The sequence below is a fragment of the Corvus kubaryi genome, unplaced genomic scaffold (genome assembly GCF_017639235.1).
Source record: "Corvus kubaryi isolate FWS band 111438036 unplaced genomic scaffold, C.kubaryi_AGA036_p1.0 66, whole genome shotgun sequence".
Taxonomy (NCBI): Eukaryota; Metazoa; Chordata; class Aves; order Passeriformes; family Corvidae; genus Corvus; species Corvus kubaryi.
This window is the reverse complement of record NW_024582054.1, coordinates 20338092-20356240: the sequence shown is the minus strand read 5'-3', so window position 1 is coordinate 20356240 and position 18149 is coordinate 20338092. Positions and strand designations below refer to the sequence as shown.

At 36.4% G+C, this 18149-nt stretch overlaps 1 protein-coding gene across 2 annotated transcripts in view; it reads left to right on the top strand.

The window, feature by feature from the left end:
- The window catches only part of PPP4R3A (protein phosphatase 4 regulatory subunit 3A), a 41780-nt gene extending 26271 nt beyond the window's left edge, over window positions 1-15509 (top strand). For both annotated transcript variants that reach the window (XM_042047300.1, XM_042047301.1), the window contains 11 exons: window positions 3437-3514; window positions 3618-3734; window positions 4229-4345; window positions 4626-4757; window positions 4846-4948; window positions 5867-6025; window positions 7198-7367; window positions 8787-8929; window positions 11451-11641; window positions 12135-12361; window positions 14628-15509. In XM_042047300.1, the coding sequence (XP_041903234.1) occupies window positions 3437-3514; window positions 3618-3734; window positions 4229-4345; window positions 4626-4757; window positions 4846-4948; window positions 5867-6025; window positions 7198-7367; window positions 8787-8929; window positions 11451-11641; window positions 12135-12361; window positions 14628-14741 (1551 nt within the window). In that variant the 3' untranslated portion in view covers window positions 14742-15509. The remainder of the gene's footprint in view (window positions 1-3436; window positions 3515-3617; window positions 3735-4228; window positions 4346-4625; window positions 4758-4845; window positions 4949-5866; window positions 6026-7197; window positions 7368-8786; window positions 8930-11450; window positions 11642-12134; window positions 12362-14627) is intronic.
- The last annotated feature ends 2640 nt before the right edge of the window (window positions 15510-18149 follow it).

Sequence of the window (18149 nt, the reverse complement as noted above, 5' to 3'; positions counted from 1 at the left end):
TTGTTTTTATCTTCATGAACTTTGAAATGTATTAAATCCTAGAAGCATCTACTTAGAACTTGTAAAGCATAAATGAATATACTTAGTGTCTGGTATACACATAGTTTAAATGTTGCACTTTTAATAATTTCTGTGCCTGGGGAAAATACCTAGAATCCACAATTACATCATAAACTATTGTTTGCAGTTTTGTTCTCTTGGAAAACAGTTGTGACCTTCACAGCTTCTAAGATACAGCGAAATGTGTTTTGATACTTGTCTTCGTGAAAAGACCACATACTGCAGAGAATTATGCATTTGCACTGTGTTCACAGACATATTTTGGGGGATTTTTGAAAGTTGAAAAAAAAAGAAAACATGTAAATTGAAGTAATTTTAGCATTGAGTGTTGGTGCTTTGTGACTTCTAAAATATGTGAACTCTGTTCTCAGACTGTGCATTTCCACAGATCCTGGTAGTATTGTTCAGAAATGTTTCTTCAGATATATTGCCCTTGTCAGTAATTTTACAGCTTGAGAGAGAGAATCTTGTATTTAGAATGTTCTTTGCAATGACAATTTTTCTATAAATGTGAGAGGGAGTCATTTCTTGTGAACAGCAACCTGTCTGCCTTTCATTAAGCATCTGGAATGAGATAAATGCTAAAAGCTTTTCAGGGCTAAGCCGTAAGTGTGAAGTTAGTAATAAGTTGTTTTTATTTTCTTGGAATAAGTGCCATTTACTGCATATTATCCATGTAAGGGTGGGATGTTTCAAATCGCTCAGATCCATCTTAATTTGTCTGATTTTTGTCTGATGGTTGTTTTGAAGCCTGGAGATTTCAGGTAATCTTGTTAATTTAAAAGTGCAAAGTATTTAATGGAGTTTGGGAGAGGACATGGCATGGAGAATATTTCAATATTATATTTAATGATGGATTGTAAAATACTGTATTGTGGTCTATACTTGGAATGCTGAAAAATAGTTACATACTGAACTTCTGCAAATTCTTCCTGAAACATTAAGTGCCAGCATTGAAGTCTTTATCGCTTGCCAGTGTTAGGTTCCCTGTACAAGTCCCGTATGTTTGCAAGCCCAATACCAGGGTGAGTGGATTGCCCTCTGCTGCAGACAGCCATATCTTGAATGGGTCAGGAATGTGGCAGGATATGGTCAGAGAGCTGAGCTGGGGTCCTGCCCACGCCTTCCCTCCCAGCCAGCTTCTGCCTGTCCTGCTCTGCCACATAGTGCCAGATGTGCAGCTTCCTCAGGGAACTCCATCTCTGGGACACTGAAGTCTCATAAATGAGACCCACATACTGCCAACAGTACAGGGTCTCCTCCTTCCACAACATAAAAACCCCAGTTTAATACCCCTGTTTTTATTTTTCAGAAGTACACTATTCATGGCTCTTACATATGTAAGAGCCATGATTATCTGCTGCTGCTGCTGTTTCCATTATTTTTTCGCAGTGATCACTCTTAAGATAATTTTGTGGTATTGACTCGCCTTTACTCTCAGGTATTATGGAAGAGGTGAAAAGTTGCTTTCACAGTGAGAATGGAAATAGGGGTTATGCTTTCCAGCTGGGGATAAGCATGCATCTTCTCAATAGTTTTCATAGATAAGATTAGTTCTACATCTTGATCGAAACAGCAAAAAGAGAAATGAAAGCAAACTATGTAGCCTTTTCTTAAATGCACTGCTAATCATGGAAAAGAACCTGCATATTCTTCAAAAGAACTGGATTTTATGGGGTTTGGCTTTGTTTGGTTTTTTTTAAATTAATTTTAGTGACTAAGTATGTCAGTATGTCTACTGTGGGTTACTTACGTTACCTGTGGTGGCTAATGGGTTAAATATTAGAACAGAAAATTTAGAAAGCCATGTAACAGCTGAATAGCAGGTAGTCTAACATCCTTGTATTCTCCCATCAAAGCTTAAGGTACGTTTCTTGAAATCAAAGACCTTAATAGTTGTTTTGAACATATTTGACTGTTGATATCTGCAAATCAAAATTTACATCTGTGCTTGATCCTCCAGAGTGAATTTTGGTATACTTCAAATGAGGTCTCTCCTATCTCCTTTTGTTTGGATTTTGAAGTAGACACAGAAACAGCACCTGAACTTGTGTCCAGAAATCGCTTTTCTTCATTGTCTGTTGGGTCAGGTTAGGAGCACAGCTCAGCATCAGACAAGAGGAAACATGGCATATTCCAAATGTAGGGTTTACATTATAGTGCAGTGAGATATAGTAGCTCATGCCAGCCTGTTGTGGATTTATCTGTGTTGTGCAGTGCCATGTAGAGATCCTGATTGTGTTGTGGCAGTGTCACAGCAGCCTTAGCATGGTGTGCTGTCAGAACTGAGGTACTCACTTTCTCAGCAAGGCTGCATGGTGAGCCTGGATGAGGTATTGAGGTAATTCACAACATAAGAAAGTTTTTGTGTGTGTATCTGAAGTACTTTCATGGTTTTGCTTTATGCAGTGCAAACATAAGCAAAGCAGCTTGGATTTCTGGCACTGTGGTTTTGGGATGGAGGGATTGTTGCACATGGTGTTACTGACATCGCAAGAAACAACACTGGCAGCTTTCTGAAAAAATGTATTAGTTTCTGATGTACAGGAATCCTTCTTAGCAAGTGCTGTTTTATTATTGTATAATATTGGGAAAAGGATGGGAGAAAGTTTATTTCTGTTTTAATAATCTCCTAGTTGTTAGGACTCTAAAGTTCATGGAAAGCTAAGTATTGCTGCTTCGTTCAATCTAAATACTCATTTGTAATGTGTTTGCAGCTGTTTGCAGTTTTGCTAAGGTACAGCAGTGTGAAAATAATGGAATGGGTTTTGATTGCTGTCAGCCAGAATGCCCAATAAATTCTGCATGTAATAGGAACAGTTGTTTTGATTTGGTCTCTAGAATTCACCTCATTCCTGCTGTTAGGCAGCTTTCCCTTTATTGTGTTCTTGCTTTTGTTCTGCTGCAGACATCTAATAACATTCCAAAGATATAAATATATGAGAGTGTGTGTGCGTGCGTAGGGCTGTGTGGGAGATCATGTTTGTAAATGTATGTAAATAGCTGAAGCAAGGTTGGTGTGATTTAGGGGGACTGGCATGTGACAAGGGGGAAGGAAGTTGAAGAAGGCAAAGACAAAACAGTGAGAATTGCAGTAGAAAGTAGAAAAAGGGCAACTAGAAGGCAACACAACAAACGTTGTAATTGAGAGTGAATTGTTGGGGGGTGGAGTGATATGAATATGATTAAAGCTCAAAAACAAGATATTAATTTACTTGAAAATTGAATTAGAAAGTTGATAGTGGTGTGATTAATTACAGTATACAAACATATGTTCTCTTCATTCCAGGAAGCATGGTCTAGAAGAACTTTATATTATACTTGGATGCCTTTTGATATTGTCAAATAAACAAATGGTATTGTTTTGCTTTTGTAGGAAGATGAAAAATTTCTGACAGACTTGTTTGCACAACTAACAGATGAAGCCACAGATGAGGAGAAAAGACAGGAATTGGTAAGAAATCTGTAAAATATACATGTGGCAATTATCACAAAGTGACATGTGCATCCCTTTTTTTTTTTTTTTAATTACTGACTGGTATATTCCTGATTTTCAGGTAAATTTTCTGAAAGAGTTTTGTGCATTCTCACAAACACTTCAGCCTCAAAACAGAGATGCATTTTTCAAAACTTTGTCAAATATGGGCATACTGCCTGCACTAGAAGTCATATTGGTAAGTCATTTCAATTCTATTTGTCATAACAAGTTTGTTTATCTTCAGAGAGGCTTTTTTTAAAAAGTAGCTTCAGCACAAACTTCAGCAAGTGCTTTTCGTTTTATTTGCTTCATTTAGCTTGTCCTAGCTTAAGATTCAGAATGTTCAATATATTTTTGTAAAACTTTAAAAGGTGTTACAATATGTCATTGGTAAGTGCCTTGGCGTTCTTCAGTTTTTGTTTTCTCATTTGCTTTCCTAGCTTTGTTTGCTTTTTGGTATCCCAATAAGTAAGAAAATAGGGAAATCGATCAAAGGGCAGGGAAACCATAAAATTTATTTTGCCCAACTGCTGTCAAATCTACAAAGAAGAAGTGAGAGTTAACTTAGTTTTAGAATATGGCTTTAGCAATAGTTAGGTATGATTTGTGAAAAGGAATTAAAGCTGTATGTTTTCTGGTTCCATTTAAGCTTTTCAAGAAAGCGTAAATGGTTTCATTTGACTTTCCCAGGGTATGGATGATGCGCAAGTACGAAGTGCAGCCACTGATATATTTTCATATTTGGTTGAATACAACCCATCCATGGTACGAGAATTCGTCATGCAGGAAGCGCAGCAGAATGATGATGTAAGTAGAGGGTCCTCAGAAATGTGTGTATTGTTTTTGAAATTAGTGGGCTTTGAAATTCCTGGTTTATATTTATGACTCTGTGAATGACATGATCCCTTGTTTCAAAGAAGTATGGAATTTGGTAACAGGATACTGAACTGCTTTGTGTTTTTTAAAGAGTTCTGTTAGGTGAGATGAGTGTTCACCTGTTCACAGATGCTTGTTGCATTGTATAATTTCAGATTTGGCGGAAGGGAGTACCATTTGAATTGATTTTTCTTTCCCCCCCTCCTCTTAGGATATATTACTCATTAACCTCATTATAGAGCACATGATTTGTGACACAGATCCAGAACTTGGAGGGGCAGTACTACTCATGGGTTTGCTTCGTACTTTAGTTGATCCAGAAAATATGCTTGCCACTGCCAATGTAAGTAAATACCTTCAAATGAAATTACGTTAGATTTTTTTAGAGTATTTGATGATATGTGTTACATATATTTTTTTTCATTCCTTAGAAAACAGAAAAGACAGAGTTCTTAGGTTTCTTCTACAAACATTGTATGCATGTTCTGACAGCCCCTTTATTGGCCAATACTACAGAGGACAAGCCTAGCAAAGGTAATGACACTCTGGATTTTGGGCACATCAAGGCTGTTGAAAGTCAATGTCTAGAATAAGTGTCAAAGGACATTTTCTGTCTAAAAAATTTGAGTCTGAGATTATGATACATAGTTCAAAGTAAAATGCTGATTCATTATTTAGTCATTTGAATAATGCATAGGCATAAAACTCAGCAGAGAAACCTGATTTAAGAAGTGAGCAACTTTTGCTGCAAATTTGGCCTTAGCAAAAATTAAAATACTTGTATAATTTTTAGGAACTCATGGGGCAGTTCACTGACGTAGACTTGTAAACATGTCTAAATGTTTTTTTAAGGTCAGGGATTACTAGAAATGTTGCAACATTTCCCCTGGGAAGGTGTGCTGAATTTGAGGGTATTGTTTCTAGATCAGACTAAGAAAGCGGAGATCAGTAGTGAACTAACTGTTCATGCTGGCTACTAGCAGCAGTTTGAAGACCCCAAGATATTTCTTGCACAGTACTTTAGTTAAAAGGCATTATAGATCACGTTTTTGGTGCAAACTCAGTTAAGATACTGCATATGGGGCAATAGTTTATGATGTAGATGTGTGGACATCATAATGTGATTTGGTTAAATAAGCCTGACTGCTTGTGTTAGGGTTAAGTTTTGTACTCTGAACCTTCAAACACCAATTTAAGAAAAATGTAATTGGTTTCATATTTTAAGAGAGTTTCCTGCCATATCTGTATTTATAGAAAACACTCAATCCATAACAAGCTTGTTCAATTTCTGTTTAAAAGACTAAACATATCCTGCAGCATGTTCCATAAAATGTCTGTGGGAAAATAAAAGAACTTGGAAATGTTTACTGGAGTGCAGTTGGATATTTGAAGTTAGCTTCTGAAGGCAGTATTCCAGATATGTTAAATTATTTTGGTTTTGTTTTATTACAGATGATTTTCAGACAGCCCAACTCTTGGCATTAATACTGGAATTGCTAACTTTCTGTGTAGAACATCATACCTATCACATAAAAAACTACATTATTAACAAAGATATCCTGCGAAGGGTACTGGTTCTCATGGCCTCAAAGCACGCTTTCTTGGCATTGTGTAAGTTTGAAAGCTGAGGAATAAACTGGAATTTTGTGAATGTGAGCTGATACATATCTTCACTCTGCTGGAAAAAAACTGTTCATAGATCATGACAATTTTTGACTGAATACAGAAATTCTACTGTTATAGTCTATGTTTCTCATACTAGATTATAGATATATCAGCTACTATTAGTAAATAATTTTGCAGTTTTAGATACCTTTTTATCCTGAAAAAAGAAGGATTTTGCTTCATCTCAGTGGAGAGGGGAATTGAAGAGATGGTATGTCGGTATTGAATATACTAAGAGAAGCGTTGAAGTTTTGATGTTTTTTTAGTAGGAATTATCAGAGGTAGTTAATTAGAACTGTGACTACCTGACTGCATTAAACTGCACAGAAGTTCAGTGTGCTGCTCTTCAGACAATGGTAGTTTCTTGACCATGCTCAGCTCAGTAGTGTCAAAGCAGTGTGACTTAATTCTGGAGACAAGTAAGAGATTTTCTCTGTAGTTCAGTTGTGGACATAGAGTTAAACAAAGCCTTAAGTTGACTGAGCAGTACCATACAATAAGAAGTACCTTTTACATTTTGTAACTGAATAACCTGTACACATGGCTGCTAAGCAAAATGTGCTGCCAGGTGATACTGTACTTTATGCACGGACATTTTCTCACTTGTGTACACTTTAGAGTTTCAGAAAGAGCTTTAAACTGGTTGTAAATCAAGCCTTTGCCTTACTATATGCGTGAATAAAGTGTTGTTTACCAATTTTAAAATTAGATAGTTTATATCCTAATCAGATAGTACTAATTAAATCTAATCAAACATTTGAATAATAGGGATGATAAGCAAATTTCTCAGTTTTTTTACTGAGAAAATGTTTTACCTTTACCATAAGTAATTTTAAAAATCGAAAATAGATTTTTATATTAGCAGTAGTATAGTTAAACAATACTATATGAATCCTTCAGTGAACAGAGATCATTTCATTTGTACAGTTATGATGAAGGATTTCTTTATGATAGAGTAAATAAGTAATCAGCAGTATAGTCAAAACTATTGAGAAGCAGAGAACAACTGAACGTATTGCTGTATATGAACTGAGGCTGTAAATTGCCCTAACTGCTCAGTAATTTCTGCAATTTTGCTTTTAAGTTTAAAAACTCCTTTGACAACACATCTGTTTCAGGTGCCCTTCGTTTCAAAAGAAAGATAATTGGGCTAAAGGATGAATTCTACAACCGTTACATAATGAAAAGTTTTTTGTTTGAACCCGTGGTCAAAGCATTTCTAAATAATGGTTCCCGTTATAATCTGATGAACTCTGCCATAATAGAGATGTTCGAATTTATCAGAGTGGTGAGTGCTATCATATGATGAAGATAATTACTATATTGTTTAGTCTTGTAATTCAGTATTACTTTTGGTTTTGCTTTTGCCCTAAATTATGCTATCATAATGGGACCATGTGATACTGCATTTATATGAACCTTGTTTTATATCACTATTACATATTTGTACATGTTCTTTTTTACATTCAAACAGTACCATTACTTGAAGATTAAATTCACTTGATACTGTACTCACAGTACCCAGATTTGCAAAGGCAGCACTAATCAAATTTCATCATGCAGATTGGATGGGCTTGTTATGACAGGAATGTAATTAGAAACTACTGCTACAAACCCATCAAATTTAGCTGTGCTGCGTAATGTCAATTCAGTGGAATATGGAAATACACATAAGAGCTACCAATCTCTTTTGATTATTTTAATGGAGTGCTACCAAGTTCCTTCCATGGGGAGTCTCTAATTGGGCCCAAGCTAGGGTGCAGACAGTTGTAGAAGAGTAAGTCACCAGGCATGGTCACCTCTTGAAATCTTCAGTGTTGATCACCTCTTTTTTCTTTGAGTTGGGACTCAAGGTAATGAATAAGATGACCTGATCATCATGAAACAGTTGATTGAAAACTGGTTTTGAAGCTATGAAAAAAGTTCATCTGTGTAGGTGGTTGTGACTTGTACAGTGGTGTATTGGGTTTGCATGGCAAGGTTTTGGTGAGCAGTGGCTAAAGGAGTGGCTTCTATAGAAGCTGCTGGAAGCTTCCCTTGTGTTCAGTAGAGCCAATGCCAGCTGGCTCCAAGATGAACGTGCCACTGGCTCTGGTCAGAGCAGAGACTCCCCTGCAGCCTATGGTGATGTCCATGGTGAGACAGCTATCCCCCTGTAGCCCACTGGAGGTCCATGGTGGAGCAGAGATCCACCTGCAGCCTGTGGAGGACCCCAGGCCAGAGCAGGTGGGTGCCCAAAGGAGACTGTGACCCCTTGGGAAGCCTTTGGTGGAGCAGGCTCCTGGCAGGACCTGTGGAGAGAGGAGCCCGCACTGGAGCAGGTTCACTGACAGGACTTTTGATCCCATGAGGGCCCCTTGCTGGAGCTGCCTGTTCCTGAAGGACTGCATGCCATGCACTCTTACCAGTATAAAAATATCTCTAAGTTACAGTGGGAAAGACATTTTAGGCTTGAGTTGGGTCTAGTTTTTGTCAGGCTTTAGGTTCTGTTGTGTTTTGAAGGAGATGCTGCTAGAAAATTGATGTTGTTTTGCTAATCAAATAGTTGAGGCTCTAGATTTTTAATTACACTTCTAATACTCATTTTTGCATAAGCTAATGAATACAGTGCTTGCTATGGCATTCTCATTTCAGATACTTTTTATATTGTATTAAATAAACTAATTGGAATGAAAATAAGTCACTTTATGTTTGTTTCTTCCTATAGGAAGATATAAAATCATTAACAGCTCATGTAATTGAAAATTACTGGAAGGCACTGGAAGATGTGGATTATGTGCAGACATTCAAAGGATTGAAACTACGATTTGAACAACAACGGGAAAGACAAGATAATCCAAAACTTGACAGGTAAAATGCACTAAATGTTCTTAATAGTATATTGATGCTTTAATTATCTTATCAGACTATTGATGGGCTGTTCTCTATTACTGGGAAATGGAGATTAAAATTTAGACTCCTGCTTGCATCTCAAGCCTTGCTGAATTTACTTGATTAAAAGTGTGATTTTCAAATATGTTGCTACAGACTTTTGATCAACTTTCAGGAAATGTTAGTTGCTGGACCCCCAGTCATAATGCTAATTTATCATATCTTAAATGTATGTGCACTACTTTAATGAGGTTGGAAGCCTACCAAGTATCTCTACCAAGTTCATTTATTTAAATAATAGATTTCCACTGCTGATTTGAAAGCCTGTTCAGTTGTGAATTACCATTCTGTGGATTTTTCTTTCAAAAATTTTCACATCAGATTTCTTTTTATTTTAGTTGTGGGAATGGATATTTAGATAGGTTTTATCAAAATGCCTGAGGAATAGAATAGCCAAAGAAATTTTCAGAGAATGCTTTTTTTGTCCCTGTTAGATTTGCTGATGGAGTAAGAACAATCTGATGCAAAGCTTGAATAGCTCCTTCCATTTGCCAGAACAAAAGTTCCCTTCCATAGTACACAGGTGCCCAAGGTTAAAAGGTTGAGATGTATAAAAATAGGAAGTTTAGGCCTTTTTGCTCCATTTCTTTTTGCTTTATGTCTAGTTTCATTAAAACAAAATGACTGCTTGTGTGAGCAGATGAGTTACTCTTAAGAATTGTTAGCAAGACCTGTTTTTGTTCTGCTTTCTTGAATTAGTTTGAAAACACAGTAAAATTAATTCTGAGTAGTCCTACTAGGATATCTTGAAATTTCAGACTTCTATTTCCTGCCACAGGATTTCTTAATACTTAAATTTGAGATTTGTACAATTAAAATGAGACTGTAAGTGTAGATTTATTTTAAAACATTGAAGCACTTTCAAGAGCATGTGCAGGATCTGCAGTTTTGAGTACTGAGGTGTTAAAAGTGAGATGTTATTATTTTGGCTTATGTCAGCTAAGCTTATGACATAAACAGCTGAAATTCAAGGCTGTGATTCTTTCTTACATTAATGCATGTGTGGGAAAGAATACCCAGCTGCTTTCTTCAGCAATTTCCATCCAGTATAGCAAGTAAAGCTTTAGTTTTTTTCTTGGCTTAAGTTGAACTAAGTGGTTGTGCTGCATGAGTTTATCCAACAGAAAATAGAGCTTCAAGAGGTCTGTAGCTCAACCTTCTTCCTACATTTTATATAGTGGCTGCACAAGTCCTGTCACAATCCATGTAATTTTTAAAGTGAAAACCCAGAAATAATAAAATGCACAAATAACAAGAATCTGTTTACATATTTTAGCAAAGAAAGTTCAGTAAGGAAGGAGACCAACATTTTGTGGACATGGGCCACAAAAGTATTCATTAGAGTTCCACTTAAGTCATAGTTTTGTGCTGTTAGCAGAACTTGAGTGTAAATATAATGTAAAATGATGCAGTATGTATAGATAAGAGATGATAATGCTGGCAAGCAACTTACTTATAACTAGATTTATTATTAAAAGTACATTTAGTGTTTTTATTCAATAGCGTGTAATGTTCTAATTTTTTCCTTGTGGCTTTTTCCTGCAGTCAGTAATGCAAATGTCTAGGTTGTATTATTAACATTTTGATCCCAGTAACAGAGACTTTATGAAAAACATGAAATTTCATCTAGTAAATTGTGAAGTGCTTCATCAAATGCTTCATCATGCTTCTGTTGGAAACTGTTAAAATCAACATCTAGCAATGAAAATGTTTTCAACCTCTCTTCCACTTCTCCTTGCCCCATTCTCGAAGGGCCACATCCCTGTCACTCTGCTCCAAGACCGTAATACTGCTTCTGTGAGAAAAGAGAAAAGTACGGTGGAGCTGAAATAAACCAACGTTGATAATAGATCAAATAGGGAGAGGTAGCAGTTCATATCCAAGACCCTAAAAAATGGAAAATACTGATAAGTGACCAAAAGTTTTAACAGATGGATGTGGCAGAGAGAGATAGCTTTCTTTTAAATGTATCTTCTTAAAACTGGAGTCATATTTAAGTTAGATATTTTTTTTTTTTTAACTTGTTGGACCTGAATACAAACAGGTTACAAAATGTTTTCAGAGAATAAGTCTGTATTTCTAAACTCTTTGTTTTACAACTTTTTATTTACCGGTGCAAACTGATAAACCAAGTCTGAATGCAACACTTTAGTGAGATTTATTAAAATTACTTTTAATAGTGCTGTTTATGTGCTACAGAATTTTGTACTGATTGAGTAGTCTGTGCTATTAGCAGAGTTGTACTTTATTTGATTCTTTACATGGAAAAGTTTATAATGATATTTGCATTGAAAATACAAAGGTTTACATTAGGGAATGATTTGATGGTGTTTTTATTGCTCTGCAGTGTATGGATCTGTAAACTGTCACTGTGTTGAGTAGAAGTTTTATTATTGAGTTGATTTTTGAATCTACACTTTTCAAACTTACTGTTCTACAGCATGCGCTCCATTTTGAGAAACCACAGGTACAGAAGGGACGCAAGAACCCTGGAAGATGAGGAGGAAATGTGGTTTAATACTGATGAGGATGATATGGAAGATGGAGAGGCAGTGGTGCCCCCTTCTGACAAGCCTAAAAATGATGAGGATATTATGGACCCTATCAGTAAATTCATGGAAAGAAAAAAATGTAAGTGATGAGAAGATGAATGCCATAACTTGTATTATTTAGTCCTACTGCAGTGAAGGATTTGCATGTATTTATTTTGAAATTGCAACATCAATTTGGTGTTTTACCTTTAAAACAGTTTGGTTGTCTTCAAAAGCAGAATGTGTTGTAGATTTCTTGAAGCATTTGAATTTAAATCTTAACTGATAGTCAAGTTTTTCTGTGTTTTATTTGGGTTATAATTCAATGTTATGTAATGAATATATATAATACTGGTTTATAACTCAAATTTTTCTACATAAATGTTCAGGTGATACCACTGGTAGAAAAAAAGTGTTCATTCCTGGCCAGTGACAACAGCTGGTAGGTGGTACAGTAGTATGGAAAAAAGTCTATGATGACTCACTTAATTGAGTTATACATAAAGACATAAAGTATTAAGCCTTTCCCCAACAGTGATTTGTGATTAAATGTTGGACTCAATCCTTTACTTTTGCTTTTTTTTTCTTTACAGTGAAAGAGAGTGAAGAAAAGGAAGTTCTTCTGAAAACTAACCTTTCAGGTCGTCAGAGCCCAAGTTTCAAGCTTTCTTTTTCCAGTGGTACAAAATCTAACCTTACCAGCCAGTCATCTGCAAGTAATCTGCCTGGATCCCCTGGGTCGCCTGGGTCTCCAGGGTCCCCTGGCTCACCTGGCTCAGTTTCTAAAAGCACATCTCAGATGGCAGCTATTACAACTAAGGTAATTTTGAATGGTTGTAGGTTGACTTCATTGTTACAGAGTAGGAATTTGCTTTTGCATCTCTCTGAAGTTTGTGTGAGTCCTGACACGTTAAGCAGCAATGGACTGTCTGGTTTGTGTGAACTTCTTGTCTGGCCTTCAGCATTTTTAACAAGATCTGCTGTATGTAGAAGAAATAAAAGCTCTTCTAATGCCCAGACTAGTCAAGTAGGAAGCATGCCACTAGTTGCTCCTAGCAGTGATGTTTACTGTGAAATACAGACAACACTGTACTTATGTTAAATTGCACTGGGATATTTGACAGGTAAAAATAAATATTTTGGAAACATAGCCAAATTTTGGTAGATACCACAATGCCCTGCTGCATCCATTGAGGATTTCTACTATCACCATTTTTGTACTGTTCAGAATTCTATAATTGACCTATATGAAGGAAATAAATTGCATTGAATGCTGATTGCTGTAAGCCAGAACAATTTCTGATACCCAAGTGTGACATTTTTACCTTTGAACTGACTTAGTTTTGATTTGGAACATACTGAAATAGAAGAAGAAAGCCCCTTTAAAAGAGCATTGTAACTTGGAGTGAATATTCAAAACAAGCATTTTTAAATACATTTTAGGACACTGTTGGATTTTATCAGATTTTTGACTAAAAGTGTTTGAACTGAGTCAGGAAAGTAGTGGGACTGCTGTTTTCCCAGAATGGAGGGGCAGATAAGGTAATGCTGATACAGTGCAGTTCAGATAATGAGAATTTATTTTCATAACAAGTGTTTTCACTTCTGAAAGGTGAGATATGTATATCAGTTGTTCAGGTAATCTTGGAATAACACTGATTCATCCTCGTTTTGTAATGCTACCATTCAGCTTGTTTATCTAACGTCTAGTGAAGGTAAATGGAGGTTTAGGTTTTTTCTTTCTTCTACTCAACATGGCTTAAGAGTTTGTATTTGGATTGCATTCTATTGAAAACACCTGGATTAGAAGAGTTTGGCTGATGGAAGAAGCTAAGGACACTTCCTCTAAATCCCTCTGTGAAGGAAACTCCTTGCATGACCCAAGAGTTAGTCAAGCACTTTTTAAAAGGGATGGAATTGGCTTGGAAATCCATTCAGTCTGTTAGAGGTTTGTTCTCTCCCAGACAGTGTAATTCCCTGAGTCTGAAATGGAGTCTTTACACATGGAACATATTGGCTACAGTATTGACTCCACAAATTCAAGTAGTGGTGGCAAAAGAAAAATGTTCAGCTTACAAAGGGAAACATGCAGTGCTCTGGAAAACACGCATGGATTCAGGCATAAGGTATCTTACCTTCTTTCAGAGTAAAGCATGCCACAGTTGCAAACTAGAAACAGTGTTGAAATTGGGTTTTTCATTAATTACCAGATGTTGTTGTTTTAGGTGTAGTATACTCAGTGTTATGTGTGACTGTACAGAATATGTGTAATTGTTTTTCAAGTTGTATTTTGGTATGCAGTTGACTGACATGTTCTGGTTTGGATGTCCATTATTAGGTACCTGAGTAAGTAATAGGACCTTTGAGTAAAGTATTTGACTACAACTGCCATTGTAGTCAAATGCTGGTTAAGCTTCAGAAATTACTTAACATAATAGAGTTAGGGGAAGTTTCAGAAGTTCATGCTGCTGCTTTTTCATGGGTCCAGAGCTGCCTAATCCTAAATTTGTGGGTATTTGCAATACAAGGGAGTTTTTAATGTTACTAGATACATTTCATTTTCAGCTGACAAGTTGTTTAAACTTTGTAACCCATACACTTCATTCCGTTACATTTTTCAAAAAAATTCTTAGTCACTACACATGTAAACTAACTTTTGTGAAGACAACGTGTGTTTTAAAAGTATCATAATTCAAAAATTCAAATTGAAGGATATTCTGTATTTGTTTTTGAAGTGCTTCCAGATTGCTCAATGTAGTCAGCTCTACTCAGTAAAAATAAACTATGTCTTCACACATGGAGCTGCAGTGACACTTAGCAAAATTACGTAGATTTTTGGCTTTACCTAAATTTCAATTGGAAATACTTCCAGTTGGATAAGTAAAACCCTATTTTGGCTTTATTAATTTAAACATTTTTCAGAGAATGTAATTTTCATTCATGCTGAAGGATTTATTTTTGTTCTGCTTAATTTTATTCAAAACCACCTGAACCAGTGTGCTTATGGCAAACATGTTACAATGCAGTCGTGAGCTATTGATGTGCAAACATTTTCTTAATTATAATAATTGTGTCTGTCTTTGTAGGGAGGCCTTGTTGGGCTTGTAGATTATCCTGATGATGATGAAGAGGATGATGAAGATGAAGATAAAGAGGAAACTTTACCTTTGTCAAAGAAAGCAAAGCTTGAGTCATCATAATGGCAACTGCTGGAGAACATTACCAGTTGGGGAAGGATTTTTTTTCCAAAAACAAAACAAACCCACAGCAAAGCAGCAATCTTTTGTGAATTACTGTGTATGACACAGATCAACCTATACAAATGGATTTCTGCCAATCAAGTGCCAATTCAAAGGAGCAGAAGAAGGAGAAATACTTTGTTTAGGGGAAGGACTTACGCCTTTGAGTTCTCCAGCTTGGACCACATGTTGCCCTTTTCTCAGGGAAGGAAATGGAAAACAAAACAAAAAAACAAAAAAAAAAGAAAAAAAAAGAAAAAAAAGCCAACAGGGCAGGAGTTTTGTTAGTGGAACTCTGGATTGACTGGTCAGTTGCTACAATCAGAATATGCTTTCTTGGACCATGGATGAGACTTCTGAAGAAAAGGCAGGTTTTGCCATAGTTCTTCACTAGTTAAGAATGCCAGCAGTTTCTTTGTATAAAAGAGACCTGCCTTTGAAATCGTACATTCTGAACATTTTACTCAAGCTACAACAGGTTTTAAAAACCTCTGCGGGGGAGGGCCGAACATAAAGTTTCCTCTTTTTTTTTAAATCTGTTCCCTTTGCCCTTTAAACTGCAGAAATTTTTTTTGAGGTGGGGGATTTGTTTGTCCCTTCTTGATTAAAGATTGAGTGGAATTCTAGATGTGGTCACTTTTGTGTCATAATTTTTTTTTGCCCCCCTGAGTGTATGCTTAGTTGTTGAGTATATATTTGGGACCATTAAAATTTTTTGATGTAATATAATCTCACTGTTGTGCTGGTACCTGTTTCACACTGTGTAATTTTGTTCTGCATCACAGTTCTTACTGTGTTAAGGAATTTATGGAAGATGGTATCATTTTTATTGGAAAAAAATCTTGCCACAATGTTCATAAAAGCAATACTATTTTGTGACTAAGTATTTTATATTAAATTTTACAGCAGCACCTCTTGAGAGAAAAATCAGGGAAATAGGATGAAATAAAAAAATTTAAACTTATAAATAGGAAATTAGTATTCCAAAGAGACTTTGAAATTTCATAACGCAGAACAGTGATGGTAACTAACTTACCAAATGCAAGGTGGATGAATTAGGAATACCAAAATACTGACTCATTTGACTTAGGAAAATGGCATTAGTAGTATTTTTTAAAAATCTCTGATTCCCTTTGGAATACCAGTTTTAATGAATAAAAGATGGTTGTAGAATAAACTCTTTACAAGGACACCATCTTTTGAAATTTATTCTAATACTCAGTTGAAAAACAGCAATTAACTTGGTCTAACTCAATGACTGCCTTTTTCCCCTTTTCCCAAAAGTCTAAATAATACTAATCTGAAATTAGGCATTATATCCTGCTTCCTTACTCCTTTTACAGAAGATGGCTTTGCACAGCAGTGCTTCCTATGAAAGGGCATTTATTCAGTTCCTTTGCAAATGAGAGACCCTTTCTTACATTTGTTTTCAAGAGCCAGTTTCCTTTTGGGCATTCAAAGCACCAGTGTTGCAACAATCACGATGTTTAATACGTAAATGTGTCAGTACAAATAGAAATAAGAGAAATGAGAATCTGAGGCAGTGATCACACTCAAGGGTAGATGAGCACTTTGTTTCTGAACATTGTAGATGGCATGGCAGGTTCTGTGCCAACTACAAAAGGCAAAGCTTCAGAGCTTGGGTTTTGTCAGTATATACCAGCCATTTTGGATTTAAGTAAGAGTGTGCATTAGGGAAAAATTATTAGCCATCTTTTTCTCAAAGAGTTCATTTGCAATCACTTTCTAAGGTGGAGTTATTACAATGTATTTGAAATGTCTGTGATAGGGCAGTTCTCAGCAGTAAATTTTACAGAGGTCAGAAGTTGTGCACGTGGTCACTACAGGATTAGACACAACCTGCTGCTGCAGGCTGAGTCCCTGTGCTGTCTCAACAAACTGTCTGAAACCTGATTTTTGCAACTTCGGTGTCAGAGCAGACATTGTGACAAGGAAATCTGCCAGAATTAATTAGCCAGAACCAGAATTAATTAGCCAGAACCTAAACCCAGCTCAAGCTGTCAAACTTTCCCTGAGCATAAAGCTCTCAAAATTTATCCATACAGTCATCTTCAGGTCTTCCAGGCTATATCTCAGGAAGCCATTCTTCTGAGTTAGTCAAAGGCCCACTTCTTGTTAATGTTTTTTCTGTTCCTTTAGCAATCAAGTGCTTGGATCTTGTGATGTTTGATACTTCAGTCTTCCAGACTTTCAGATACTTTCATAATACTTCTAGGAATCTTGGATTTTGAAGCATTGCATTTAACAGAAGTAGTAGTATCCTGAAGTTACTGGGTTTAGTCAAAATAATAATGAAAGCAGGAACTTTTTGAAGTTTTTATATTTTTATGAAGCTCTAAAAGACTGGTTAAACATTAGGCTGCACATCTTTTAATGCTCTCTAACTTATGGTTAGTTGTCTTCCCAATTATCTAATGCTTGTAGCCTGACAGGACATGTCTGCACTTGGATAATACATTATTCCTAAAAGTTGGAAGTAGGTGAATGGTGGGTATGCTCTTGCCCAGTGATACTCATTTTTGTGTTCATAAAAATCATGAAATGTACTTTAGAGGGGAAAAAAGGAGAATACTGGGATTGCAAGAAGTGATGGATAATTAAAAAAAATAAAAAGTGGGTTTGAGTTAATAGGTGGAAAAAATGATGTTAGGGAACAGTGCTCTGTTCTAGATCTTTCTCTGGGCTGATTTTTTAAAACCATTTGTCCTCATCCCAAGACAGCTGCATGTATATTGTCCTAAGCACGGCTCGGTCATCTTCGTTGCATTTTAATTGTGCCGAGGTGTGGTTTACAGAGCACCTATTCCATATTTACAGACAAGAGCCAAGGTGTTTGAATCATCCATAGAGAGCCTTCTGCTCCTTCAGTGGCTGAAAGACTTGATGGCGATTCCTTGAATGTACTTCCGAGCTTTGAGCCTAGACTTGCTGGGAATACCAGACAGAATGTGTATGAAGTACCTGGTCCCCCAAGGAACCCACACACTAGTGAAAGTAATTCCAGGTGATCTGGAATATTTCCAGATTTTCTTCTAATGTGTGCAGTGTGTGGCAGTATTCGAGTTAACAGTGCACATCACCAAAAAAGAGATCTCCTGTGTCATGAAGGTGAAGGGATCTAAAACCTGGTTTATCTAAACAGTGAGTTGTCTCTAGAATGTACTGTCACTGCTGGGTGAGACACCATGTTCTCATGGAATTAAGTGCTTAATGTACTAAGGATGGAACTGTTTGGATGAGGTTTGCCTGTGTTTTTACATCCCTGCAGAGATGTTTAATTGGAGAACTGATGGGGCTGTGTTCTCATGTTGCTGCTGTGGCGCTATTAGGCAAGTGGCTGCCTTTTCT